Source organism: Heterodontus francisci, chromosome 48, assembly GCF_036365525.1.
Source record: "Heterodontus francisci isolate sHetFra1 chromosome 48, sHetFra1.hap1, whole genome shotgun sequence".
NCBI lineage: Eukaryota > Metazoa > Chordata > Chondrichthyes > Heterodontiformes > Heterodontidae > Heterodontus > Heterodontus francisci.
In genome coordinates, this window is record NC_090418.1 from 3,237,044 (window position 1) to 3,264,797 (window position 27,754).

At 54.6% G+C, this 27,754-nt stretch overlaps 1 protein-coding gene across 1 annotated transcript in view; it reads left to right on the forward strand.

Moving 5' to 3' along the window:
- Positions 1–19,257, forward strand: part of LOC137357328 (solute carrier family 35 member G3-like) — a 388,413-nt gene extending 369,156 nt beyond the window's left edge. Inside the window, exon 3 of the mRNA XM_068023582.1 lies at positions 18,166–19,257. Within this exon, the coding sequence (XP_067879683.1) occupies positions 18,166–19,257 (1,092 nt within the window). The remainder of the gene's footprint in view (positions 1–18,165) is intronic.
- The last annotated feature ends 8,497 nt before the right edge of the window (positions 19,258–27,754 follow it).

Sequence of the window (27,754 nt, forward strand, 5' to 3'; positions counted from 1 at the left end):
CACTCACACACATGAGCACACTCAAACACAAACTCACAGGCTGTAAGAAATAGTCTGACTGCCCACGAAACTCACTGGACAAAAGTTGCTCATGTAAGGTGACACCCGGAGTCACTGGCCTTTTCCATCCCATATACTCTGTGAGGCTCCACATCACAGGCCAAGCCCCTCCCTGACAGATTCTACATGCTGGGTCGTATAGGCTCTGAATCACAGGCCCAATACTCCGAGACTGGGAAACATGGCAGTCAATTGGTACACAGCAAGCTCCCACAACCAGAAATGTGATAACGAGATCATCTGTTTTAGTTACTGTGGTTGAGGGATCAATATTGGCCCTAGACACCAAAGTGAAGGCCCCTGCTCTCCTTCCAAATAGTGGCCTCATGGTCTTTTACATCCACCTGAGAGGGCAGATGGGGCTTCAGTTTAAGATCTTACCTGAAGGATGGCACCTCTGACAGTGCAGCACTCCCGCAGTACTGACCCTCCGACAGTGCAGCACTCCCGCAGTACTGACCCTCTGACAGTGCAGCACTCCCTCAGTACTGACCATCCAACACTGCGGCGCTCCCTCAGTACTGACCCTCTGACAGTGCAGCACTCCCTCAGTACTGACCCTCTGACAGTGCGGCACTCCCTCAGTACTGACCCTCCGACAGTGCGGCACTCCCTCAGTACTGACCCTCTGACAGTGCAGCACTCCCTCAGTACTGACCCTCCGACAATGCGGCACTCCCTCAGTACTGACCCTCTGACAGTGCGGCACTCCCTCAGTACTGATCCACTGGGACTGTCAGCCAATATTATGAGCTCAAGTCTCCGGAGTGGGATTTGAATCCGTGACCTTTGGACTAAGAGGTGAGAGTGTTCGTAACTGAGCCATAGCTGACATTGCACACCACAGGACAGCACCGATTTTACTATCTATAATTCAACCTTTACCGCTGGAAGAGAGTCTTAACTTTACTCCTATATCCCTCTGGGATGTAGGGATTGTTGGGGTATCCATTATTATACAGAAGAGATTCCAGTAGAAAAGTCTGTTTATCTTGGCTCCCAGAAATGTGAATCCACCCTCTTACATTGTGGGCTAGATTCCAGAGAGCTGGTTAGAGCAGACATACCAGAGTATGTGAGAGTGTTTGATGGAACAGTGTAGAGGGAGCTTTACTCTGTATCTAACCCCCGTTTTTTTTTTTGTTTTTGTTTTTTTTTAACCCCCGTGCTGTACCTGTCCTGGGAGTGTTTGATGAGGACAGTGTAGAGGGAGCTTTACTCTGTATCTAACCCCGTACTGTACCTGTCCTGGGGAGTGTTTGATGGGGACAGTGTAGAGGGAGCTTTACTCTGTATCTAACCCCGTGCTGTACCTGTCCTGGGAGTGTTTGATGGGGACAGTGTAGAGGGAGCTTTACTCTGTATCTAACCCCCGTGCTGTACCTGTCCTGGGGAGTGTTTGATGGGGACAGTGTAGAGGGAGCTTTACTCTGTATCTAACCCCGTGCTGTACCTGCTTCAGGAGTGTTTGATGGGGACAGTGTAGAGGGAGCTTTACTCTGTATCTAACCCCGTGCTGTACCTGTCCTGGGGAGTGTTTGATGGGGACAGTGTAGAGGGAGCTTTACTCTGTATCTAACCCCGTACTGTACCTGTCCTGGGGAGTGTTTGATGGGGACAGTGTAGAGGGAGCTTTACTCTGTATCTAACCCCGTACTGTACCTGTCCTGGGGAGTGTTTGATGGGGACAGTGTAGAGGGAGCTTTACTCTGTATCTAACCCCGTGCTGTACCTGTCCTGGGGAGTGTTTGATGGGACAGTGTAGAGGGAGCTTTACTCTGTATGTAACCCCGTTTTGTTTTTGTTTTTTTCTTTTGGGGACAGTGTAGAGGGAGCTTACTCTGTATCTAACCCCGTTTTTTTTTTATCTAACCCCCGTGCTGTACCTGTCCTGGGAGTGTTTGATGGGCTACTGGGTAGCCGACACAGATCCATTCTGCAGCACCTTGATAAACAAAAAAGTTTATATAATAAAACTTAAACCATATTTCCAGCACAGAAACAGGCCATTCGGCCCATCTGCTCCGTGCTGGTGTTTCTGCTCCACACGAGCCTCCTCCCACCCCTCTTCATCTCACCCCATCACCATATCCTTCTATTTCTTTCTCCCTCATGTGTTTATCCAGCTTCCCCTTAAATACATCGATACTATTCACCTCAACCACTCCCTGTGGGAGCGAGTTCCATATTCTCACCACTCTCTGGGGAAAGAAGTTTCCCCTGAATTCCCCATTGGATTGTGAAAACCAAACATTTCTCCGGCCCGGACAGCCTGGTTTTGGGGGTGAATGTTGAAGAGCGAACCCCAAGCTGGAAGAGTCTGGTCTCAGCCACAATGTACTCAGCACCAGGACCACTGTCCCCACTTGTCCAGCTTCCCTCTTTCATTGTCAGGCTTGGTTTATCACTCCCTCAAGACTGGGCCCCTTCATGTTTCTGCTGAGTGTTAAACCCCCTCCCCTCATCCCTCCTCACCCAGGGGTGAAAGATGGCCGCCCTATATTCTTAGCTAGATGTACTAATTGCGTCATTGCCCCCCCCCCTCCACCGTCATTTGTTCGGCATGCTACGGGTTAAGGAACAGCCAATTAATGCCCAGCCATGTGGAATTCAAGCTCTTGTTTACTGCAGTTGACCTCGTGACCTTCTTGTGCCTGTCTGATATTTTTAAACTCGCTTGATCACGAGGGATTGCCTCTTGCTCTCGTTTGTGTCCTGCTGTGTCAAAATCGCGCGAGAGCTTCTGGAGGAAATGTGGGCAGGACCCACTCAGCCTGTCCCTCCGACGTCCGTCAGCCCCTCTACTCACCTGCTGCCTGAGCTTGGTGGTCCCTCCACCAACACATCCAGTCATCCCTTGGGCGGAATTTCGATCTCTCCCTCAACATTGTTTCCAGGGAACGGTACTCTAAACTCAAATTCCTTTCGCGTGAAGACGTTTTCTCTGACTTCACTTTTCACCTGCAACTCCCGCAGGTTTTCCATGCTCCCTGGTCCTTCCTTCACACTGAACAATTTGGCTGGAAGAGTTTTGCTGGTCCCACCTTGATCTTCAATTCTGTCTGCGCCAAGCCCAACGTCCCCACTCTTTCCTGGAATTTAAGCTGGAGTCATTGGTCTTAAATACAACTTTCTCACCCTTGTTATGAACAGAGGGGTTTGAAACTTGATTATGTTTTTAAAATTAAGACTTTTAAAAGTTTAAGATGGAGTCTAGAAGGTCAGGTGATCTCACATCCGATCTGCTAAAGGACAAGACAGAAATATTGGTTACCAGGACACGCAGGTCAAAGCCTTTTATTGAAAAACAGAGACTGCAGCGGGAACACCTGGGAACAATGGGTTCACCCTCCCAGACCTTCAGGTCACAAAAAAGAGGCCAATGATTCTGAAGATGCAAATGCACCAGCTGTTAACACCTGGGAACAATGGGAGGCCGAAATGGCTCTGTGGAACCAGACTTCTGGACTTTGCATATTGACGTTTGAGACCAGATAAATTTAACTGATTTTCCGAAGGTAGACAGTCTGTATGTAAGAAGGGAACTCAGTGGTTGCAGCCTGAGAGCAGGCTGTAAGGAGGACACCAAGCATTGGTAACCTCGAGATGGAGTGGGGGAACAGCTGCGCTCACAAGCCTCAAGCTGTACCCCTCCCCGTCTCCTCCCGTACCCCACCCCCGGTCTCCTCCCGTACCCCATCACCGTCTCCTCCCGTACACCCTCCCCGTATCCTCATGTACCCCCTCCCCATCTCCTCCCGTGCCCCTCCCCGTCTCCTCCCGTGCCCCTCCCCGTCTCTTCCCATACCCCTCCCCGTCTCTTCCCATACCCCTCCCCATCTCACGCCATACCCCTCCACGTCTCTTCCCATACCCCTCCCCATCTATTCCCATACCCCTCCCCGTCTCCTCCCGTGCCCCTCCCCGTCTCCTCCCGTGCCCCTCCCCGTCTCTTCCCATACCCCTCCCCATCTCTTCCCATACACCTCCCCGTCTCCTCCCGTGCCCCTCCACATCTCTTCCCGTGCCCCTCCCCGTCTCTTCCCATGCCCCTCCCCGTCTCCTCCCGTGCCCCTCCCCGTCTCCTCCCGTGCCCCTCCCCGTCTCTTCCCATGCCCCTCCCAGTCTCTTCCCGTGTCCCTCCCCGTCTCCTCCCATACACCTCCCCGTCTCTTCCCATACCCCTCCCCAGCTCTTCCCGTGCCCCTCCCCGTCTCCTGCCATGCCCCTCCCCGTCTCTTCCCATACCCCTCCCTGTCTCTTCCCATACCCCACCCCGTCTCCTCCCGTGCCCCTCCCCGTCTCCTCCCATGCCACTCCCCGTCTCTTCCCATACCCCTCCCCGTCTCCTCCCGTGCCCCTCCCCGTCTCCTCCCGTGCCCCTCCCCGTCTCCTCCCGTGCCCCTCCACATCTCTTCCGGTGCCCCTCCCCGTCTCCTCCCGTGCCCCTCCCCGTCTCTTCCCATGCCCCTCCCAGTCTCTTCCCGTGCCCCTCCCCGTCTCCTCCCATACACCTCCCCATCTCTTCCCATACCCCTCCCCAGCTCTTCCCGTGCCCCTCCCCATCTCCTGCCATGCCCCTCCCCGTCTCTTCCCATACCCCTCCCTGTCTCTTCCCATACCCCACCCCGTCTCCTCCCGTGCCCCTCCCCGTCTCCTCCCATGCCACTCCCCGTCTCTTCCCATACCCCTCCCCGTCTCTTCCCATACCCCTCCCCGTCTCCTCCCGTGACCCTCCCGTCTTCTCCCGTGCCCCTCCCTGTCTCCTCCCGTGCCCCTCCCCGTCTCCTCCCATGCCCCTCCCCGTCTCTTCCCATATCCCTCCCCGTCTCTTCCCATACCCCTCCCCGTCTCCTCCCGTGCCCCTCCCCATCTCTTCCCATACCCCTCCCCGTCTCTTCCCATACCCCTCCCTGTCTCCTCCCGTGCCCCTCCCCGTCTCCTCCCATGCCCCTCCCCATCTCTTCCCATACCCCTCCCCGTCTCTTCCCATACCCCTCCCCGTCTCCTCCCATGCCACTCCCCGTCTCTTCCCATACCCCTCCCCGTCTCTTCCCATACCCCTCCCCGTCTCCTCCCGAACCCCTCCCGTCTCCTCCCGTGCCCCTCCCTGTCTCCTCCCGTGCCCCTCCCCATCTCCTCCCGTGCCCCTCCCCAGCTCTTCCCGTGCCCCTCCCCATCTCCTCCCATACACCTCCCCGTCTCCTCCCGTGCCCCTCCCCGTCTCTTCCCATACCCCTCTCCGTCTCTTCCCATACCCCTCCTCATCTCTTCCCATACCCCTCCCCCTCTCCTCCCGTGCCCCTCCCCGTCTCCTCCCGTGCCCCTCCCCGTCTCTTCCCATACCACTCCCCGTCTCACCCCATACCCCTCCGCATCTCTTCCCATACCCCTCCACGTCTCTTCCCGTACCCCTCCCCGTCTCCTCCCATACCCCTCCCCGTCTCACCCCATACCCCTCCACATCTCTTCCCGTACCCCTCCACGTCTCTTCCCATACCCCTCCCCTTCTCTTCCCATACCCCTCCCCGTCTCCTCCCATACCCCTCCCCGTCTCACCCCATACCCCTCCACATCTCTTCCCGTACCCCTCCACGTCTCTTCCCATACCCCTCCCCTTCTCTTCCCATACCCCTCCCCGTCTCCTCCCATACCCCTCCCCTTCTCTTCCCGTACCCCTCCCCGTCTCCTCCCATACCCCTCCCCGTCTCTTCCCGTGCCCCTCCCCGTCTCTTCCCGTACCCCTCCCCGTCTCTTCCCTTGCCCATCCCCGTCTCTTCCCGTGCCCCTCCCCATCTCGTCCCGTACCCCTCCCCGTCTCTTCCCGTATCCCTTCCCGTCTCCTCTCATACCCCTCCCCGTCTCCTCCCATACCCCTCACCGTCTCTTCCCATACCCCCTCCCCGTCTCTTCCTGTGCCCCTCCCCGTCTCTTCCCATACCCCTCCCCGTCTCCTCCCATACCCCTCCCCGTCTCCTCCCATACTCCTCCCCGTCTCCTCCCGTACCCCTCCCCTTCTCTTCCCATACCCCTCCACGTCTCTTCCCGTACCCCTCCCCGTCTCCTCCCATACCCCTCCCCGCCTCACCCCATACCCCTCCACATCTCTTCCCATACCCCTCCACGTCTCTTCCCGTACCCCTCCCCTTCTCTTCCCATACCCCTCCCCGTCTCTTCCCATACCCCTCCCCTTCTCTTCCCGTACCCCTCCCCGTCTCCTCCCATACCCCTCCCCGTCTCACCCCATACCCCTCCCGGTCTCTTCCCGTACCCCTCCCCGTCTCCTCCCATACCCCTCCCCGTCTCTTCCCGTGCCCCTCCCCGTCTCTTCCCGTGCCCCTCCCCGTCTCTTCCCGTACCCCTCCCCGTCTCTTGTCTTGCCCATCCCCGTCTCTTCCCGTGCCCCTCCCCGTCTCGTCCCGTACCCCTCCCCGTCCCTTCCCGTATCCCTTCCCGTCTCCTCTCATACCCCTCCCCATCTCCTCCCATACCCCTCCCCGTCTCTTCCCATACCCCTCCCCGTCTCTTCCCGTGCCCCTCCCCGTCTCCTCCCATACCCCTCCCCGTCTCCTCCCATACTCCTCCCCATCTCCTCCCATACCCCTCCCCGTCTCTTCCCATACTCCTCCCCGTCTCCTCCCGTACCCCTCCCCTTCTCTTCCCATACCCCTCCCCGTCTCTTCCCATACCCCTCCCCTTCTCTTCCCGTACCCCTCACTGTCTCGTCCTGTACCCTTCCCTGTCTCTTCCCGTGCCCCTCCCCGTCTCTTTCCGTGCCCCTCCCCGTCTCTTCCCGTGCCCCTCCCTGTCTCTTCCCATACCCCTCCCCGTCTCTTCCCGTACCCCTCCCTGTCTCCTCCCATACCCCTCCCCGTCTCCTCCCATACCCCTCCCCGTCTCTTCCCATACTCCTCCCCATCTCCTCCCATACCCCTCCCCGTCTCTTCCCATACTCCTCCCCGTCTCCTCCCGTACCCCTCCCCTTCTCTTCCCATACCCCTCCCCATCTCTTCCCATACCCCTCCCCTTCTCTTCCCGTACCCCTCACTGTCTCGTCCTGTACCCTTCCCTGTCTCTTCCCGTGCCCCTCCCCGTCTCTTTCCGTGCCCCTCCCCGTCTCTTCCCGTGCCCCTCCCTGTCTCTTCCCATACCCCTCCCCGTCTCTTCCCGTACCCCTCCCTGTCTCCTCCCATACCCCTCCCCGTCTCCTCCCATACCCCTCCCCGTCTCTTCCCGTGCCCCTCCCCGTCTCCTCCCATACCCCTCCCCATCTCTTCCCGTGCCCCTCCTCGTCTCTTCCCGTACCCCTCCCCGTCTCCTCCCGTATCCCCTCCCTGTCTCCTCCTGTACCCCTCCCCGTCTCGCCCCATACCCCTCCCTGTCTCCTCCCGTACCCCTCCCTGTCTCCTCCCATACCCTCCAGGTCTCCTCCCGTATCCCCTCCCTGTCTCCTCCTGTACCCCTCCCCGTCTCGCCCCGTACCCCTCCCCATCTCCTTCCGTACCCCCGCCTGTCTCCTCCTGTACGCCTCCCCGTCTCCTCCCGTACCCCTCCCTGTCTCACCCCGTTCCCCTCCCTATCTTCTGTGCTGCTCCTCCCACCATTTCCCTCCACCTGACCCTCAGTTCTCCCCTACCACCTCCTCTATCTGATGAATGGCTGAGAAGGGAGGGGAGAGGCCGGTAATTTTGTTTGTTTGACCGGAATATAAGTATGAACTGTGGAGTAACTCCTGCCCCAATTCCCACCTTTCCCACGACCCCCCCGTTCCCCCACCTCGCACTCCGCTGAAGACTCAACCCAGCAGCTTGGGTATATATGGGAGAGTTACGGTGCCTGTGACTTGCTGCAGCGGAGTTCCCATTCGACATTTATTTCATGTTATTGAGCAGACCGTGTTTTGCTGTCCCCAGTGTAAAGATATCGTCCATTCTGCTACTGTGAGGGGTGGGTGGTTGTGTCTTGCTGATGTCACTTAGGCCTGTGTTTGTGACATCACAGTAAATAGCAGGTTCTTGTGACCTTGCTACCTCCCTCCTGTTCCTTCGTTGTGAAAGGCCCTGAGGTGAGTCTGTGTGTCTTCCAGTTTAACACATGCCAGACCCACTGTTACAGCAGGAATTATGTCTTTAATCCGGGAAAGTTTTCTTTTCACGAAACCCTCGGTGATTGGTCCGTTGCCACCCTGCATGGTCGGGCTTGGCGATGGAGAGCATGGATTTATCCAACAAAGCCTTTGACAATCTTGGGGACGTCCCAAACTTCTCACGTTCCAATCAATTGCTTTCCAAGTGAACCGTTGCTGTAGCGAGTGCAGCAGCCCGTTGTGCACAGCAGGATCCCATAAGCCTCCCATTAATGTGGATGGTTGATTTTCAGGAGGAATGTTGGCCAAGACTCCAGGTGTACGGCCTGGCTCTTCTTACAGAAACCTGGAATCTTGTCGCCCACCTTGAGCAAGTGGATGTTGCCTTGGTTTGGCAGGCAGTCCCCAGCCCCCCTCAGATAAGGTCCTGTGCTCAAATCTCAGAACCCATAACCCTGCAACTCTCTCTGAATTATTCCTTTATTTCCGTTTTGATTTGGTTTTCTAGGCTGAGAGATATTAGATGCAGAGATAATCTCTCTTGACAATCCCCCGACAAATGTGCCCATTGCTCGTGTGGCTGAGTGTGGTTCGAAGGCTCTGGATTGTGACTCTCAGTGTTTCAGTCCCACTGTTGCAGAATGGTGTCTGGGCGAAGGTGCTGGGAATTTTATATCCAATCTGCAGACGTACTGAGTTAGGAGGCACAGTAAATTGTGCAGATGGGAGCAGAAAGTTACAAAGGGACATAGACATAGATTAAAGGAGTGAGCAAAGTTGTGCCATCGGGCATTCAATGTGTGGGCATCAGTTTGGACGTGAGAAAGACAAGTGGGACTATTTTCTTAATGGGGAGGGATTAGGCACTGCGGAGGAATGAAGGAATTTGGGGGTCCGTGCATATTAATCACTAAAAGCTCGTGGACTGGTACAGAGAGCAATCAATAAGGCTAATGGAATGTTGGCCTTTAACTCAAGTGAGTTGGAGTACAAAGTGGAGGAAGTGATGTTTCAGTTGTACCAGAGCCTTGGTCAGACCCCATCTGCAGTAACTGTGTTCAGTTCCCCAGGAAGGTGATATTGGACTTGGAGGGGGTGCAGTGCAGATTCACCAGAATGATACCGGGGCTAAAAGGGTTAAATTACGAGGACAGGTTGGCACAGACTAGGCTTGTGTTCCCTCGAGCATAGAAGATTAAGGGGGTGATCTAATCGATGATTAAAGGAGTTGATGGGGTCGATAGAGAGAAACTATTTCCTTTGGTGGGGGGGGAGACCAGAACAAGGGGGCAGAACCTTCAAATTGGAGCCAGGCCGTTCAGGGGTGATGTCAGGAAACACTTCCTCACACAAAGGGGAGTGGAAATCTGGAACTCTCCCCCAGAAAGCTGCAGAGGCTGGATTGGTTGATATTTTCAGGACTGGCATCGGTAGATTTTTGTTGGGTAAAAGGATTATTGATTATATCTAATCTAATTGAATGGTGGGACAGGCTCGAGGGGCTGAATGGCCTCCTCCTGTTGTTCTGTTCCACAGAAGAGTGAGCCCCCGACTGCGTTCTCGAGAGATTTTTGCCATTTCCCACGCCAGTCACCCCAGAATGACTCAGGAATATTGCCAATTGATACCAAACCTTTAGCTGTTTCCCACTGCCAATGGGGAATGAACTGCACCAAAACTGGGGACCTTGTAGCCGACAGACAGAGGGAACTCCCATCTCATACACCTGGCCTGAACACTCAAGATACTGCCAGTGTACTGATTCAGTTACTAGTGTTCCAGACAACATGTAATGCAATTGCACCACAGCAGTTTGAGATTCCGAATTCAGTTCAAAAAGGAAAAGCTAACATCATCGTCAAAACCCAAATTGTTCACCAATGTCCGAAGGGGAAACAAACCTGTCGTCTGTACCCGGTCTGGTCCCATACGTGACTCCAGTCCCACACCAGTGTCATTGACTCGAAAGCGGGCCCCGAAAGGGGTCGAGCCACCCGCACAGTTTTATCAGACCTGGACAGTGATGCCCACATCCCAAGAATGAATAATTCTTTTAATAAAGGGCCTCAGGTCCGGGAAATGTCTTCTTCTCGACTCCCTCCACCAGCAGAAATAGTTTCTCACCGTGTACTCTATTCACCCCTTTAATTATCTAAAACACCTCCAGCCGCTCCATTCATTCCCACAGAGTGCTGGTGAGGTGTGGTGTGTTTGCTGAGGGATACCACAGCATGCGAGTTCAGTGTGTGGACAACAAACTGAGAGGCTGACGGAATCTTACAGCACTCAATGAGGCCATTCAGCCCATCGTGTCCGTGCTGGCTCTTTGAAAGAGCTATCCAATCAGTCCCACTCCCCCCTGCTCTTTCCCCATCGCTCTGCAAACTTTCCCCCCTTCCAGTATTTATCCAATTCCCCTTTTGAAAGTTACTATTGAATCTGCTTCCACCGCCCTTTCAGGCAGCGCGTTCCAGATCACAACAACTCACTGTGTAAAAAACATTCTCCTCATCTCCCCCTCTGGGTCTTTTACTGATTATCTTCAATCTGTGTCCCTCTGGTTACCGAGCCTCCTGTCACTGGAAACACTTTCTCCTTATTTACTCCATCAAAACCCCTCATGATTTTGAACACCTCGATTAAATCTCCCCTTAACCTTCTCTGCTCTAAGGAGAACAATCCCAGCTTCTCCGGCCTCTCCACATGAACTGAAGTCTCTCATCCCCGGGACCATTCCAGTAAATCTCCCTCCGCACCCTCTCCAAGCCCTTGACATCCTTCCCAAAGTGCGAGGCCCAGATTTGGACACAATACTCCAGTTAGCTGTTGTCCTCTAAGCCTGAATGCAACAGTTGACCGCGAAGACGGAAACTACGTCAAGATAACACTCTGTGAAGCAACGTGGAGGGTTTACAGGAGTCGTCGATTCAGGCCCTCGATACATTCAATGAGATCATGGCTGATCGGTATCTGAACTCTATCCACCCGTCTTGACTCCATATCCTTTAATTGATCTCAGATTTAAAATGGTTAATTAAGCTCCAGTATTGACAGAGTTCGACATCTCTACCATCCTTTGGGTGATGAAGTGTTTCCCAACTTGTCTCCTGAATAGCCTGGCTCTTGTTAAGGTCATATCCAAGATGTCCTTCACTCCTCCAGCAACACAGTCACTAGTGGGACCACATGTACAATGTGTCTGAACAGCAACATGGAGCCATGAAGATAGAGACAATGTCCCATGGAAATCAGAACGACAGATGGCAAGAGCTGCCTCATGGTTTAAATGATTGACCCCAGAGGTCAACTAGAGTTGGGGTAGAGGCAGGAGGAGCCAATGAGGTAGAGTCCTCATGTTAAAGTTGATGTATCACCCATTGAAATGATCTCTCTCAACATGCTATGAAAGCATAAACTTGCATTTGTATTGCCCCTCGTAAGATGGCAGAGTGTCCCAAAGCACTTTACAATCAATCTTCAAGTGTAGTCACTGTTGCAATGCAGGAAAACTGGCAACCAATTTGCACACAGCAAGATCCCACAATGCCAATGTGATATTGACCAGACAATCTGCTTTATTGATGTTGGTTGAAGGATAAATATCAGTCCCAGGACTCTGGGGGAATTCTCCTACTCATCTTTCAATAGCGCTGTGAAATCTTTTATGCCCACGTGAAAGGGCAGAGGGGTCTTGGTTTAATGCCTGGCTCTGAAAGATGCCATTTCCAACAGTGCAGCACTCCCTCAGTACTGACCCTCCGACAGTGCACCACACCCCTCAGTACTGACCCTCCGACAGTGCACCACACCCCTCAGTACTGACCCTCCGACAGTGCACCACGCCCCTCAGTACTGACCCTCCAACAGTGCAGCACTCCCCACAGTACTGACCCTCCAACAGTGCACCACACCCCTCAGTACTGACCCTCCAACAGTGCACCACACCCCTCAGTACTGACCCTCCAACAGTGCACCACACCCCTCAGTACTGACCCTCCGACAGTGCACCACACCCCTCAGTACTGACCCTCCGACAGTGCACCACTCCCCTCAGTACTGACCCTCCAACAGTGCACCACTCCCCACAGTACTGACCCTCCAACAGTGCACCACACCCCTCAGTACTGACCCTCCAACAGTGCAGCACTCCCTCAGTACTGACCCTCCAACAGTGCACCACACCCCTCAGTACTGACCCTCCGACAGTGCACCACACCCCTCAGTACTGACCCTCCGACAGTGCACCACACCCCTCAGTACTGACCCTCCAACAGTGCACCACACCCCACAGTACTGACCCTCCGACAGTGCACCACTCCCCACAGTACTGACCCTCCAACAGTGCACCACACCCCTCAGTACTGACCCTCCAACAGTGCACCACTCCCCACAGTACTGACCCTCCAACAGTGCACCACACCCCTCAGTACTGACCCTCCAACAGTGCACCACACCCCTCAGTACTGACCCTCCGACAGTGCACCACACCCCTCAGTACTGACCCTCCGACAGTGCACCACACCCCTCAGTACTGACCCTCCAACAGTGCAGCACTCCCCACAGTACTGACCCTCCAACAGTGCACCACACCCCTCAGTACTGACCCTCCAACAGTGCACCACACCCCTCAGTACTGACCCTCCAACAGTGCAGCACTCCCCACAGTACTGACCCTCCAACAGTGCACCACTCCCCACAGTACTGACCCTCCAACAGTGCACCACACCCCTCAGTACTGACCCTCCAACAGTGCACCACTCCCCTCAGTACTGACCCTCCAACAGTGCACCACACCCCTCAGTACTGACCCTCCGACAGTGCACCACACCCCTCAATACTGACCCTCCGACAGTGCACCACTCCCCGCACTACTGACCCTCCAACAGTGCACCACACCCCTCAGTACTGACCCTCCGACAGTGCACCACACCCCTCAGTACTGACCCTCCAACAGTGCAGCACTCCCTCAGTACTGACCCTCCGACAGTGTACCACACCCCTCAGTACTGACCCTCCAACAGTGCAGCACTCCCTCAGTACTGACCCTCCAACAGTGCACCACTCCCCTCAGTACTGACCCTCCAACAGTGCACCACAACTCTCAGTACTGACCCTCCAACAGTGCAGCACTCCCCTCAGTACTGACCCTCCAACAGTGCACCACTCCCCTCAGTACTGACCCTCCGACAGTGCACCACTCCCCTCAGTACTGACCCTCCAACAGTGCAGCACTCCCCTCAGTACTGACCCTCCAACAGTGCACCACTCCCCTCAGTACTGACCCTCCGACAGTGCACCACACCCCTCAGTACTGACCCTCCAACAGTGCGCCACTCCCCTCAGTACTGACCCTCCGACAGTGCACCACACCCCTCAGTACTGACCCTCCAACAGTGCACCACACCCCTCAGTACTGACCCTCCAACAGTGCATCACTCCCCTCAGTACTGACCCTCCAACAGTGCACCACACCCCTCAGTACTGACCCTCCGACAGTGCACCACTCCCCTCAGTACTGACCCTCCAACAGTGCACCACTCCCCCCAGTACTGACCCTCCTACAGTGCACCACTCCCCTCAGTACTGACCCTCCAACAGTGCACCACTCCCCTCAGTACTGACCCTCCGACAGTGCACCACTCCCCTCAGTACTGACCCTCCAACACTGCACCACTCACCTCAGTACTGACCCTCCAACAGTGCACCACTCCCCTCAGTACTGACCCTCCTACAGTGCACCACTCCCCTCAGTACTGACCCTCCAACACTGCACCACTCACCTCAGTACTGACCCTCCTACAGTGCACCACTCCCCTCAGTACTGACCCTCCAACAGTGCACCACTCCCCTCAGTACTGACCCTCTGACAGTGCACCACTCCCCTCAGTACTGACCCTCCTACAGTGCACCACTCCCCTCAGTACTGACCCTCCAACAGTGCACCACTCCCCTCAGTACTGACCCTCCGACAGTGCACCACTCCCCTCAGTACTGACCCTCCAACAATGCACCACACCCCTCAGTACTGATCCTCCGATAGTGCACCACACCCCTCAATACTGACCCTCCGACAGTGCACCACTCCCCGCACTACTGACCCTCCAACAGTGCACCACACCCCTCAGTACTGACCCTCCGACAGTGCACCACACCCCTCAGTACTGACCCTCCAACACTGCACCACTCCCCTCAGTACTGAGCCTCCGACAGTGCAGCACTCCCTCAGTACTGACCTCCAACTGTGCAGCACTCCCTCAGTACTGAGCCTCCGACAGTGCAGCACTCCCTCAGTACTGACCCTCCGACAGTGCAGCACTCCCTCAGTACTGACACTCCGACAGTGCAGCACTCCCTCAGTACTGACCCTCCGACAGTGCAGCACTCCCTCAGTACTGACCCTCCGACAGTGCAGCTCTCCCTCAGTACTGACCCTCTGACATTGCAGCACTCCCTCAGTGCCGACCCTCCAACAGTCCGGCACTTCCTCAGTACTGACCCTCCAACAGTGCACCACTCCCTCAGTACTGACCATCCAACAGTGCAGCACTCCCTCAGTACTGATCCTCCGACAGTGCAGCACTCCCTCAGTACTGACCCTCCGACAGTGCGGCACTCCCTCAGTACTGACCCTCCAACAATGCGACACTCCCTCAGTACTGACCTTCTAACAGTGCGGCACTCCCTCAGTACTGACTCTCCAACAGTGCAGCACTCCCTCAGTACTGACCCTCTAACAGTGCAGCACTCCCTCAGTACTGACCCTCCGACAGTGCACCACTCCTTCAGTACTCCAAGTGTGGTCTAACCAAGGTATATGGAGACCGGAACTGTACACAGTGCTCCAAGTGTGGTCTAACTGAGGGATATGGAGACCGGAACTGTGCACAGTGCTCCAAGTGTGGTCTAACCGAGGGATATGGAGACCGGAACTGTATGCAGTGCTCCAAGTGTGGTCTAACTGAGGGATATGGAGATCGGAACTGTACACAGTGCTCTGAGTGTGGTCTAACTGAGGGATATGGAGACCTGAACTGTACACAGTGCTCTGAGTGTGGTCTAACCGAGGGATATGGAGACCGGAACTGTACACAGTGCTCCGAGTGTGGTCTAACCGAGGGATATGGAGACCGGAACTGTACACAGTGCTCCGAGTGTGGTCTAACCGAGGGATATGGAGACCGGAACTGTACACAGTGCTCCGAGTGTGGTCTAACCGAGGGATATGGAGACCGGAACTGTACACAGTGCTCCAAGTGTGGTCTAACTGAGGGCTATGGAGACCGGAACTGTGCGCAGTGCTCCGAGTGTGGTCTAACTGAGGGATATGGAGACCGGAACTGTACGCTGTGCTCCGAGTGTGGTCTAACTGAGGGATATGGAGACCTGAACTGTACACAGTGCTCTGAGTGTGGTCTAACTGAGGGATATGGAGACCGGAACTGTACACAGTGCTCCAAGTGTGGTCTAACTGAGGGATATGGAGACCTGAACTGTACACAGTGCTCTGAGTGTGGTCTAACTGAGGGATATGGAGACCGGAACTGTACGCATTGCTCCAAGTGTGGTCTAACTGAGGGATATGGAGACCGGAACTGTACGCAGTGCTCCAAGTGTGGTCTAACCGAGGGATATGGAGAGCGGAACTGTGCACAGTGCTCCAAGTGTGGTCTAACTGAGGGATATGGAGACCGGAACTGTACACAGTGCTCCAAGTGTGGTCTAACTGAGGGATATGGAGACCTGAACTGTGCGCAGTGCTCCGAGTGTGGTCTAACTGAGGGATATGGAGACCTGAACTGTGCGCAGTGCTCCGAGTGTGGTCTAACTGAGGGATATGGAGACTGGAACTGTGCACAGTGCTCCGAGTGTGGTCTAACTGAGGGATATGGAGACAGGAACTGTGCGCAGTGCTCCAAGTGTGGTGTAACCCAGGGATATGGAGACAGGAACTGTGCGCAGTGCTCCAAGTGTGGTCTAACTGAGGGATGTGGAGACCGGAACTGTGCGCAGTGCTCCAAGTGTGGTCTAACTGAGGGATATGGAGACCTGAACTGTGCGCAGTGCTCCAAGTGTGGTCTAACTGAGGGATATGGAGACCGGAACTGTGCGCAGTGCTCCGAGTGTGGTCTAACTGAGGGATATGGAGACCGGAACTGTGCGCAGTGCTCCGAGTGTGGTCTAACCGAGGGATATGGAGACCGGAACTGTATGCAGTGCTCCAAGTGTGGTCTAACTGAGGGATATGGAGACAGGAACTGTGCGCAGTGCTCCGAGTGTGGTCTAACCGAGGGATATGGAGACCGGAACTGTGCACAGTGCTCCAAGTGTGGTCTAACTGAGGGATATGGAGACCGGAACTGTGCGCAGTGCTCCAAGTGTGGTCTAACCGAGGGATATGGAGAGCGGAACTGTGCACAGTGCTCCGAGTGTGGTCTAACTGAGGGATATGGAGAATGGAACTGTGCACAGTGCTCCAAGTGTGGTCTAACTGAGGGATATGGAGACTGGAACTGTGCACAGTGCTCCGAGTGTGGTCTAACTGAGGGATATGGAGACCTGAACTGTGCGCAGTGCTCCAAGTGTGGTCTAACTGAGGGATATGGAGACTGGAACTGTGCACAGTGCTCCAAGTGTGGTCTAACTGAGGGATATGGAGACTGGAACTGTGCACAGTGCTCCAAGTGTGGTCTAACTGAGGGATATGGAGACTGGAACTGTGCACAGTGCTCCAAGTGTGGTCTAACTGAGGGATATGGAGACTGGAACTGTGCACAGTGCTCCGAGTGTGGTCTAACTGAGGGATATGGAGACCTGAACTGTGCGCAGTGCTCCAAGTGTGGTCTAACTGAGGGATATGGAGACTGGAACTGTGCACAGTGCTCCAAGTGTGGTCTAACTGAGGGATATGGAGACTGGAACTGTGCACAGTGCTCCAAGTGTGGTGTAACCCAGGGATATGGAGACAGGAACTGTGCGCAGTGCTCCAAGTGTGGTCTAACCGAGGGATATGGAGACCGGAACTGTACGCAGTGCTCCAAGTGTGGTCTAACTGAGGGATATGGAGACCGGAACTGTGCGCAGTGCTCCGAGTGTGGTCTAACCGAGGGATATGGAGAACTGAACTGTGCGCAGTGCTCCGAGTGTGGTCTAACCGAGGGATATGGAGAACTGAACTGTGCACAGTGCTCCAAGTGTGGTCTAACTGAGGGATATGGAGACTGGAACTGTGCACAGTGCTCCAAGTGTGGTCTAACTGAGGGATATGGAGACTGGAACTGTGCACAGTGCTCCAAGTGTGGTGTAACCCAGGGATATGGAGACAGGAACTGTGCGCAGTGCTCCGAGTGTGGTCTAACCGAGGGATATGGAGACCGGAACTGTGCACAGTGCTCCAAGTGTGGTCTAACCGAGGGATATGGAGACCGGAACTGTACGCAGTGCTCCAAGTGTGGTCTAACTGAGGGATATGGAGACCGGAACTGTGCGCAGTGCTCCGAGTGTGGTCTAACCGAGGGATATGGAGAACTGAACTGTGCACAGTGCTCCAAGTGTGGTCTAACTGAGGGATATGGAGAACTGAACTGTGCGCAGTGCTCCGAGTGTGGTCTAACCGAGGGATATGGAGAACTGAACTGTGCACAGTGCTCCAAGTGTGGTCTAACTGAGGGATATGGAGAACTGAACTGTGCGCAGTGCTCCGAGTGTGGTCTAACCGAGGGATATGGAGAACTGAACTGTGCACAGTGCTCCAAGTGTGGTCTAACTGAGGGATATGGAGAACTGAACTGTGCGCAGTGCTCCGAGTGTGGTCTAACTGAGGGATATGGAGAACTGAACTGTGCACAGTGCTCCAAGTGTGGTCTAACTGAGGGATATGGAGAACTGAACTGTGCGCAGTGCTCCGAGTGTGGTCTAACCGAGGGATATGGAGAACTGAACTGTGCGCAGTGCTCCAAGTGTGGTCTAACTGAAGTTCATTTCCTTGATGCTCATTTTACTCTCTTCTCTGCTCCCACCAGGTGCCACCTAATAGTCTTGGGCTCCTCACTCAGATGCAGCTGACGGCGGGTAAGAATGAGGAACAGAGAAACACACCTGACGAGGACGGGCTGGAAGACGGGAAGAAGAAGCTAAGCCTTCAGCCGGAGGCCGGAGAGAAGGGGCCGGAGAAGGTCTGGTGGAAATGCTGCCCGTCTGACAGCGTGAAGGGTCTCCTGGTGGCCCTGTTTGGGGGGGGTGTGCCAGCTGGTTTTGTGGCCCCGTTCACCAGGATCGCCTACGAAGCCTCCCAAGTCCCTTCCCTGGAAATCCTGCTCTTCCGGTGTCTCCTCCACTTGGCCCTGGGCTTCTACATCAAGTTTCGGGGAGCCTCGCTGTTTGGGCCCAGGGAGGCCTGGAGGTCTATTTTCATCCATGCCATCATCAATGTCGTGTCCATCGCCTGCGCCTACAGCTCTTTCATGGTCATCCCAGCTGGAAACGCGGCCACCGTCCGCAAGGGGACGTCCACCCTCTGCTCCGCCGTTATGTCCTTGGTCATTCATAGTTACCACCTTAGTATCTTCGACTGGATAGGCCTCTTGGGCAGCATGGTGGGCCTGGGCCTCATTGTAGTGCCAGACCTGATGAGCCTGGACAAGAACTCCCGCCTCTCGGACATTTTCGGCTACATCCTGGCCATGCTGGGCGGTCTGGCTTTGGCCATGGCCCTCATGATCTTCCGCACCCTCACCCACCCGTCTAAACTCCTGACGGCAGCCTTCACCTTCGGGGTGGTGGGCAGTCTGCTCTGCGCCCCACTCATGTCCCTGCTGCAGACACCCACCTTTCCGGTCGACCCGCTGACCTGGTGCTGTGTAACTGGCATCACCATCCTGGCCCTGGTCTCCTTCTTCTGTGCCAACTACGCGGTCACCATGACGCACCCAGCTCTGGTGTGTGCCTTCCTGCACTCTGAGGTTGTTGTGACGATGATGATCCAGTACTTTGTCCTGCGTGAGCCTGTCACGCCTTTCGGTATCAGCGGAGCCAGTGTGATCATTTGTAGCATTGTGGTAATCACCGCCCAGAGTATCGTCCACAACGGAGAGAAGTCAAGTGAAAGGAAATAATATTAAAAGTTTTAATTTATTCACATCGAAATTAGTGATGCTGTTTCTCTCAGTTGGGTGCCCCTAACACAGGAACATCGGAACAGGATGAGGCCATTCAGCCCCTTGGGGATGAGGCCATTCAGCCCCTTGGGGCTGTTTAACCATTCAACCAGATCACAGCTGATCCGTGACTTAACTCCATATCCCTGAATAGATTTGGTTAACAAATATCTATCATTCTCAAATTTCAAATCAATTGATCGAGGAACAATTATTGTTTGTGGAAGAGAGATCCAAATTTCTACCCTTTGTGTGTCGAAGTAATGGCTGTAATTTTTAGACCCTGTCCCTCATCCGAGACTCCGCAAACAGTGGAAATAGTTTCCCACTACCCACCCTATCTGTTCACCTTAATATCTTGAAAACTTTGATCAAATCACCCCTTAACCTTTTAAATTACAGGGAATACAACCTTATTTATCACTTTTTACAAGATCAGGACTCTTAAACTCTTAAGAGTCTCTGAACCAAGCCACTGACAACTGTGCCCAATGGGCAATCAGACATTACCCCTGATAGATACCCTCACTGTTTACCCAGGTTGGTACAGGAATGGCTGAGGCCTCTCCAATTCAACACAGGGAGTTTAACCAGCTAACGTCACACAACAGCTTAGTAAAACGCAGGCACAGAAGAAATAGGAACAGGACTAGGCCAAAGAGCCCCTGAAACCGGCTCCACCATTCAACAAGATTGTGTTTTATTTTCTACCTCAACTCCACCTTCCTGCACTATCCCCATATCCTTTGATTCCTTTACTGTCCAAAAATCCATCGATCTCAGTATTGAATATTCTCAATGACTGATCATCCACAGCTCTCTGGGATAGAGAATTCCAAAGATTCACAACCCTCTGAGTGAAGAAACTCCTCCCCATCTCAGACCTAAATGGCCGAGCTCTTATCCTGATCCGATGTCCCCCAGTTACTCTCCAGCCAGGGAAAACATCATAGGAGTGTAAATCAGACATCAATTTGACACTGAGCCACATAAGGAGGTGGGTAATCAAAGGCTGAGTCAAAAAGGTCGGGTTTAAGAAGCGTCTTAAAGGAGGAGAGAGAGAGGTGGACAGGGTTTAGGGAGGGAATTCCAGAGCTTAGGACCCCAGGCAGCTGAAGGCACGGCCGCTAATGGTGGAGCGATGGGAATCGGGGGATGTGCAAGAGGCCGGAATTAGAGGAGAGCAGAGATCTCAGAGGGTTGTAGGGGACTGGAGGAGGTTACAGAGATAGGGAGGGTTGTAGAGGGCTGGAGGAGATTACAGTGATAGGGAGGGTTGTAGGGGCTGGAGGAGGTTACAGAGATAGGGAGGATTGTAGAGGGCTGGAGGAGGTTACAGAGATAGGGAGGGTTGTAGAGGGCTGGAGGAGGTTACAGAGATAGGGAGGGTTGTAGGGGCTGGAGGAGGTTACAGGGATAGGGAGGGTTGTAGGGGCTGGAGGAGGTTACAGAGATAGGGAGGGTTGTAGGGGCTGGAGGAGGTTACAGAGATAGGGAGGGTTGTAGGGGCTGGAGGAGGTTACCGAGATAGGGAGGGTTGTAGGGGCTGGAGGAGGTTACAGGGATAGGGAGGGTTGTAGGGACAGGAGGAGGTTACAGAGATAGGGAGGGTTGTGGGGGCTGGAGGAGGTTACAGAGATAGGGAGGATTGTAGAGGGCTGGAGGAGGTTACAGAGATAGGGAGGGTTGTAGAGGGCTGGAGGAGGTTACAGAGATAGGGAGGGTTGTAGGGGCTGGAGGAGGTTACAGGGATAGGGAGGGTTGTAGGGGCTGGAGGAGGTTACAGAGATAGGGAGGGTTGTAGGGGCTGGAGGAGGTTACAGAGATAGGGAGGGTTGTGGGGGCTGGAGGAGGTTACAGAGATAGGGAGGGTTGTGGGGGCTGGAAGAGGTTACAGGGATAGGGAGGGTTGTAGGGGCTGGAGGAGGTTACAGAGATAGGGAGGGTTGCAGGGGCTGGAGGAGGTTACAGAGATAGGGAGGGTTGTAGGGGCTGGAGGAGGTTACAGGGATAGGGAGGGTTGTAGGGACAGGAGGAGGTTACAGAGATAGGGAGGGCTGTAGGGGCTGGAGGAGGTTACAGAGATAGGGAGGGTTGTAGGGGCTGGAGGAGGTTACAGAGATAGGGAGGGTTGTAGGGGCTGGAGGAGGTTACAGGGATAGGGAGGGTTGTAGGGACAGGAGGAGGTTACAGAGATAGGGAGGGCTGTAGGGGCTGGAGGAGGTTACAGAGATAGGGAGGGTTGTAGGGGCTGGAGGAGGTTACAGGGATAGGGAGGGTTGTCGGGGCTGGAGGAGGTTACAGAGATAGGGAGGGTTGTAGGGGCTGGAGGAGGTTACAGAGATAGGGAGGGTTGTAGAGGACTGGAGGAGGTTACAGAGATAGGGAGGGTTGTAGGGGCTGGAGGAGGTTACAAAGATAGGGAGGGTTGTAGAGGGCTGGAGGAGGTTACAGAGATAGGGAGGGTTGTAGGGGCTAGAGGAGGTTACAGAGATAGGGAGGGTTGGAGAGGGCTGGAGGAGGTTACAGAGATAGGGAGGGTTGTAGGGGCTGGAGGAGGTTACAGAGATAGGGAGGGTTGTAGGGGCTGGAGGAGGTTACAGAGATAGGGAGGGTTGTAGGGCTGGAGGAGGTTACAGAGATAGGGAGGGTTGTAGGGGCTGGAGGAGGTTACCGAGATAGGGAGGGTTATAGGAGCTGGAGAAGGTTACAGGGATAGGGAGGGTTGTAGGGGCTGGAGGAGGTTACAGAGATAGGGAGGGTTGTAGGGGCTGGAGGAGGTTACAGGGATAGGGAGGGTTGTAGGGGCTGGAGGAGGTTACAGAGATAGGGAGGGTTGTAGGGGCTGGAGGAGGTTACAGGGATAGGGAGGGTTGTAGGGGCTGGAGGAGGTTACAGACCTAGGGAAGGTTGTAGGGGCTGGAGGAGGTTACAGAGATAGGGAGGGTTGTAGAGGCTGGAGGAGGTTACAGAGATGGGGAGGGTTGTAGGGGCTGGAGGAGCTTACAGGGATAGGGAGGGTTGTAGGGGCTGGAGGAGGTTACAGAGATAGGGAGGGTTGTAGGGGCTGGAGGAGGTTACAGAGATAGGGAGGGTTGTAGGGGCTGGAGGAGGTTACAGAGATGGGGAGGGTTGTAGGGGCTAGAGGAGGTTACAGAGATGGGGAGGGTTGTAGGGGCTGGAGGAGGTTACAGGGATAGGGAGGGTTGTAGGGGCTGGAGGAGGTTACAGAGATAGGGAGGGTTGTATGGGCTGGAGGAGGTTACAGACATAGGGAGGGTTGTCGGGGCTGGAGGAGGTTACAGAGATAGGGAGGGTTGTAGGGGCTGGAGGAGGTTACAGAGATAGGGAGGGTTGTAGGGGCTGGAGGAGGTTACAGAGATAGGGAGGGTTGTAGGGGGCTGGAGGAGGTTACAGACATAGGGAGGGTTGTCGGGGCTGGAGGAGGTTACAGAGATAGGGAGGGTTGTATGGGCTGGAGGAGGTTACAGACATAGGGAGGGTTGTCGGGGCTGGAGGAGGTTACAGAGATAGGGAGGGTTGTAGGGGCTGGAGGAGGTTACAGAGATAGGGAGGGTTGTAGGGGGCTGGAGGAGGTTACAGACATAGGGAGGGTTGTCGGGGCTGGAGGAGGTTACAGAGATAGGGAGGGTTGTAGGGGGTGGAGGAGGTTACAGGGATAGGGAGGGTTGTAGGGGCTGGTGGAGGTTACAGAGATAGGGAGGGTTGTATGGGCTGGAGGAGGTTATAGAGATAGGGAGGGTTGTAGGGGACTGGAGGAGGTTACAGACATAGGGAGGGTTGTCGGGGCTGGAGGAGGTTACAGAGATAGGGAGGGTTGTAGGGGCTGGAGGAGGTTACAGAGATAGGGAGGGTTGTAGGGGCTGGAGGAGGTTACAGAGATAGGGAGGGTTGTAGAGGCTGGAGGAGGTTACAGAGATAGGGAGGGTTGTAGGGGGCTGGAGGAGGTTACAGAGATAGGGAGGGTTGTCGGGGGCTGGAGGAGGTTACAGAGATAGGGAGGGTTGTCGGGGGCTGGAGGAGGTTACAGAGATAGGGAGGGTTGTAGAGGACTGGAGGAGGTTACAGAGATAGGGAGGGTTGTAGAGGACTGGAGGAGGTTACAGACATAGGGAGGGTTGTAGAGGACTGGAGGAGGTTACAGAGATAGGGAGGGTTGTAGAGGACTGGAGGAGGTTACTGAGATAGGGAGCAGGTGAGGCCATGGAGGGATTTGGACACAAATTGAAAACTGTAAACAGTCGGGAGTCCAATGGATTGAGATGCCCAGCAGGTAGATGGCAATTGCAAAAAGGCACCTGATGACTATGTCGAGTGGGGACTATATGTGGGTGGGAGCTAGGAGTTGCCGATTTCATCACACGCACTCCCACCTCCAACCGCCTCACCCAGTCGATCAGCTACTTCCCAATAATCAAAAATGTTCAAAGATCATGAAAAAAAACACACCCCTGTGAAGTTTATACTGAGTTGCTTGCAGTGGGAGATCCAGGGCAATTGTGGAGCATTGGCAACCTGAGTACTAGGAGCAGGATTCAGGAATTGCAGGATCAGCACAGAGGGAGATGTCGGAATACTTTGTGGAACATGACAGCTCCTGAGCTGGTGGCTGCAGGGAAGTACCTGGGACATGGAAGTGACAGTTCAGGCCTTGTTCCTGCAAGACAGTTCCACAAATGTTAGTATACCCACAATAACCTACATTTAAATGGCCTTTAGAATCATACAGTACAGGAGACCATTTGACCCATCATGCCTGTACTGGCTCTTTGAAAGAGCTATCCAATCAGTCCCACTCCCCCCTGCTCTTTCCCCCACAGCCCTGCAAATTTCTCCCCTTCCACTATTTATCCAATTCCCCTTTTGAAAGTTACTATTGAATCTGCTTCCACCGCCCTTTCAGGCAGCGCGTTCCAGATCACAACAACTCACTGCGTCAAAAAAACATTCTCCTCATCTCCCCCTCTGGGTCTTTTACTGATTATCTTCAATCTGTGTCCCTCTGGTTACCAAGTCATAAAACATCACAAAGCATTTCACCCACAGCTTAAAGAAAGAACTTGCATTTCTATAGCACTTTTCACAATCTCCGCACTTCACAGCCAATCGCTGATGATTGCACAATGGTCAGCACCATTTGTGACTCCTCAGATACTGAAGCAGTCCACGTAGAAATGCAGCAAGACCTGGACAATATCCGGTCTTGGGCTGATAAGTGGCAAGTAATATTCGTGCCACACAAGTACCAGGGATTGACCATCTCCAATAAGAGAGAATCTAACCATCTCCCCTTGACGTTCAATGGCTTTATCATCGTTGAATCCCCCACTATCGATATCCTGGGGGTTATCATTGACCAGAAACTGAACTGAACCAGCCACAATACAGTGAATAGAAGAGCAGATCAGAGGTTGGGTATTCTGTGGCAAGTAACCCACCTTCTGACTCCCCAAAGCCCAAAGTCAGGAGTGTGATGGAATACTCTCCACTTGCCTGGATGAGTGCGGCTCAAACAACACTCAAGAAGCTCGACTCCATCCAGGACCAAGCAGCCCACTTGATCAGCACCCTATCCACCACCTTCAACATTCACGCCCTTCACCGACGCACAGTGGCAGCAGTGTGTACCATCTACAAGATGCACTGCAGCAACCCACCAAAGCTCCTTAGACAGCACCTTCCAAACCCGCAACCTCTACCAACTAGGACAAGGGCAGCAAATGCACGGGAACACCACCACCTGCAAATTCCCCTCCAAGTCACACACCATCCTGACTTGGAACTATATCACCGTTCCTTCACTGTCGCTGGGTCAAAATCTTGGAACTCCTTTCCTTAAAGCACTGTGGGTGTACCGATACCACAACGACTGCAGTGGTTCAAGAAGGCAGCTCACCACCACCTTTTCAAGGGCAATTAGGGGATGGGCAATAAATGCTGGCCTGGCCAGTGACGCCCACATCCTGAGAATGAATGAATTTTGAGTACCTATTTTTGGAAGGGGTGTCAATATTAGAAACTTGGGTTACAAAGCCAGTGGAACTACTTGTTTGCAGGTACTTCTAAATTTATAATCCAGGGCTGTCCCCAGCTGTGAACCATTCCGAAGCTGTTGGGTTAATATGACCATATTTCTGGCCGGGCAGGTCTCTGACTGACTGGATCAGGGTGGGTGGGGATTGAGTGAAGGAAAGGGAAGGCAGCAGTACCACTGTCTACCTCCTGGCGGTGCTGTAGGACCCATTGCTGGTGCAGCTCGACACCACCACCCGCAGGGCAGTGGGTGGCATTGCAAGGTGCTGCAGTGACAAACAGAAGAGGATTTCACCTGTCATGAGTGGTTTTTGACTTCCCCCCCCCCCCACCGCCCACCCCCGCACAAACACTCAACCGCCCGCCCCCCCTTCCTGAGCTCGCCCTCGCTGGGGAAGGCTCCACTGGTACCACAAATGCTGTGCAAGGCGTCGCTTCTTCACGTGGTACAATGGTTGTCCAGGATATTCGACCATGAGGGGCAGCGCAGCCCTCCACAACACACTCAGCAACTCTTTCCAGCAAGTGGTGGGTGTATAGCAACCAAGATGCAGAGGCAGTGGCGGTGGGATGGGGGTGCAGGGGGGTGCCCGGCTGATTTTCCTAACCCTAATGCAAGGGGGAAATTGTAGCCTCACCTGAAGGTGGGATCAGTGAACTCGCAGAGGGGCTCATCACCCTGAAACGTTAACCCTGTTTCTCTCTCCACAGAGGCTGCTGCACCTGCTAAGTATTTCCAGCATTGGCTGTTTTTAATCGCAGTGTATGGGGATCGAAGGCGCTAGCTCCCTAATCTGAGTGTCTGCTGAAAGAGAAATCTGTGGGCCAGAAAGTATTTGCAACCCTCCCCTCCCGCGCAGGAAAAATGAAAAATACATAGTTTTCCGCAAACATTTTATTGCACATCAAGGTGAAGCTGGAAAACACCTTCAACAGCAAATGCCACATGTCAACACCCAGGAATCGCAGGTTAATAAATGGCTGAGGAATGGATGGAGGAGAAAACTGGGATGGGGGAGGAGAGGGGTAGAGAAGTGGGGGGAGAGAGTGTGAGGAGAGGAGGAGAGGAGAGGGGGGAGGAGAGGGGGGAGGAGAGGGAGGGAGGAGAGAGGGCAGAGGAGATGGGGGAGATGGGGAGAGGAGGGTGGAAGAGGGGAGAGGAGAAGGGTAGGGGGGTGAGGAGAGGACAGGAGGGGAGAGAGGGGGTGAGGAGAGGGGACTGAAGAGAGGGGGTGAGGTGAGGAGAGGGGGTGAGGAGAGGGGGGTGAGGAGAGGGGGCTGAGGAGAGGGGGGTGAGGAGAGGGGGGTGAGGAGAGGGGGGTGAGAGGGGGGTGAGGAGAGGGGGGTGATGAGAGGGGGGAGGTGGGGAGATGGGGAGAGGGGGTGAGGAGAGCGGGGTGAGCAGAGAGCGGAGAGGAGAGGGGGGGAAGGAGAGGGGGAAGAAGAGAGGGGGAAGAGGAGAGCGGGGAGTTGGGGAGAGGAGGGAGGAGAGGGGGTGAGGAAAGGAGAGGGGAGAGAAGGGTAGAGGGGAGAGGGTAGGGGGGAGAGGGGGTGAGGAGAAAGTGGAGAGCGGGGGGAAGGGGGGAAAGAGGAGGGGGGGTGAGGAGAAGGGGGTGTTAGGAATCTCCCTGCCTTTTTCCAAGGCCAATCACTGCTGACGTACTGGATCCTAACCCTGTGAGAGATCAAAACAGTCTGACACGACACTAAGTCACGGCAAAGGGAGCTATCCGACTGAACGGTGGTCGGTGAGGAGGAGGCCCTTTTGACTCGTTCTATGATATCACCAACAAAACCTGCTGGACGTTTACAAAATAAGTAATTTAAAAGTCTGACAGAATGCGCATCGCAAAGGGCTGGAATTCAAAGGGATGCAAGTTATGTGACGTTGTATAAAACTCAGGTTAGATGCCATTTACGTGCACCAATCGGTTCTGGGATTTGTTAGGCGAGGGTTACGGAGCCAAGGCAGATAGATGGGAGTCAATACGGATCGGCCATGATCTGATTGAATGGGCAAGTAGGCTCAAGGGGCTGAACAGCCTCCTGCAGCTCCTAGCTTGTACCAGCCCCTCTGTATCACGGTGTAGATGACTCATTAACGATTTACCCCTTACCTGGAGACCCCATTCCCTCGGAGGGGCAGATGTCCTAGGTGCCATCGTATTCCAGCGGGCAGGTGTCCCCCCCTCCTTGACAGACCCTACCACCCCTCCCCCAACCTCTTCCTCCGGCCCCCCCCCCCTCCCCCCTCCCCCCACCAAGCAGCTAGGTCAGAAGCAGAACTCCCCTCCTGTCCTGCTGTGACATCATAAAGATCCGCCTGGTGTCATCACGGGGGGGGTGACGGGGGAAGGGCTGAAGAGCCTCGCCAGAGGTTCTAGAACAAGCTGACAGAGAG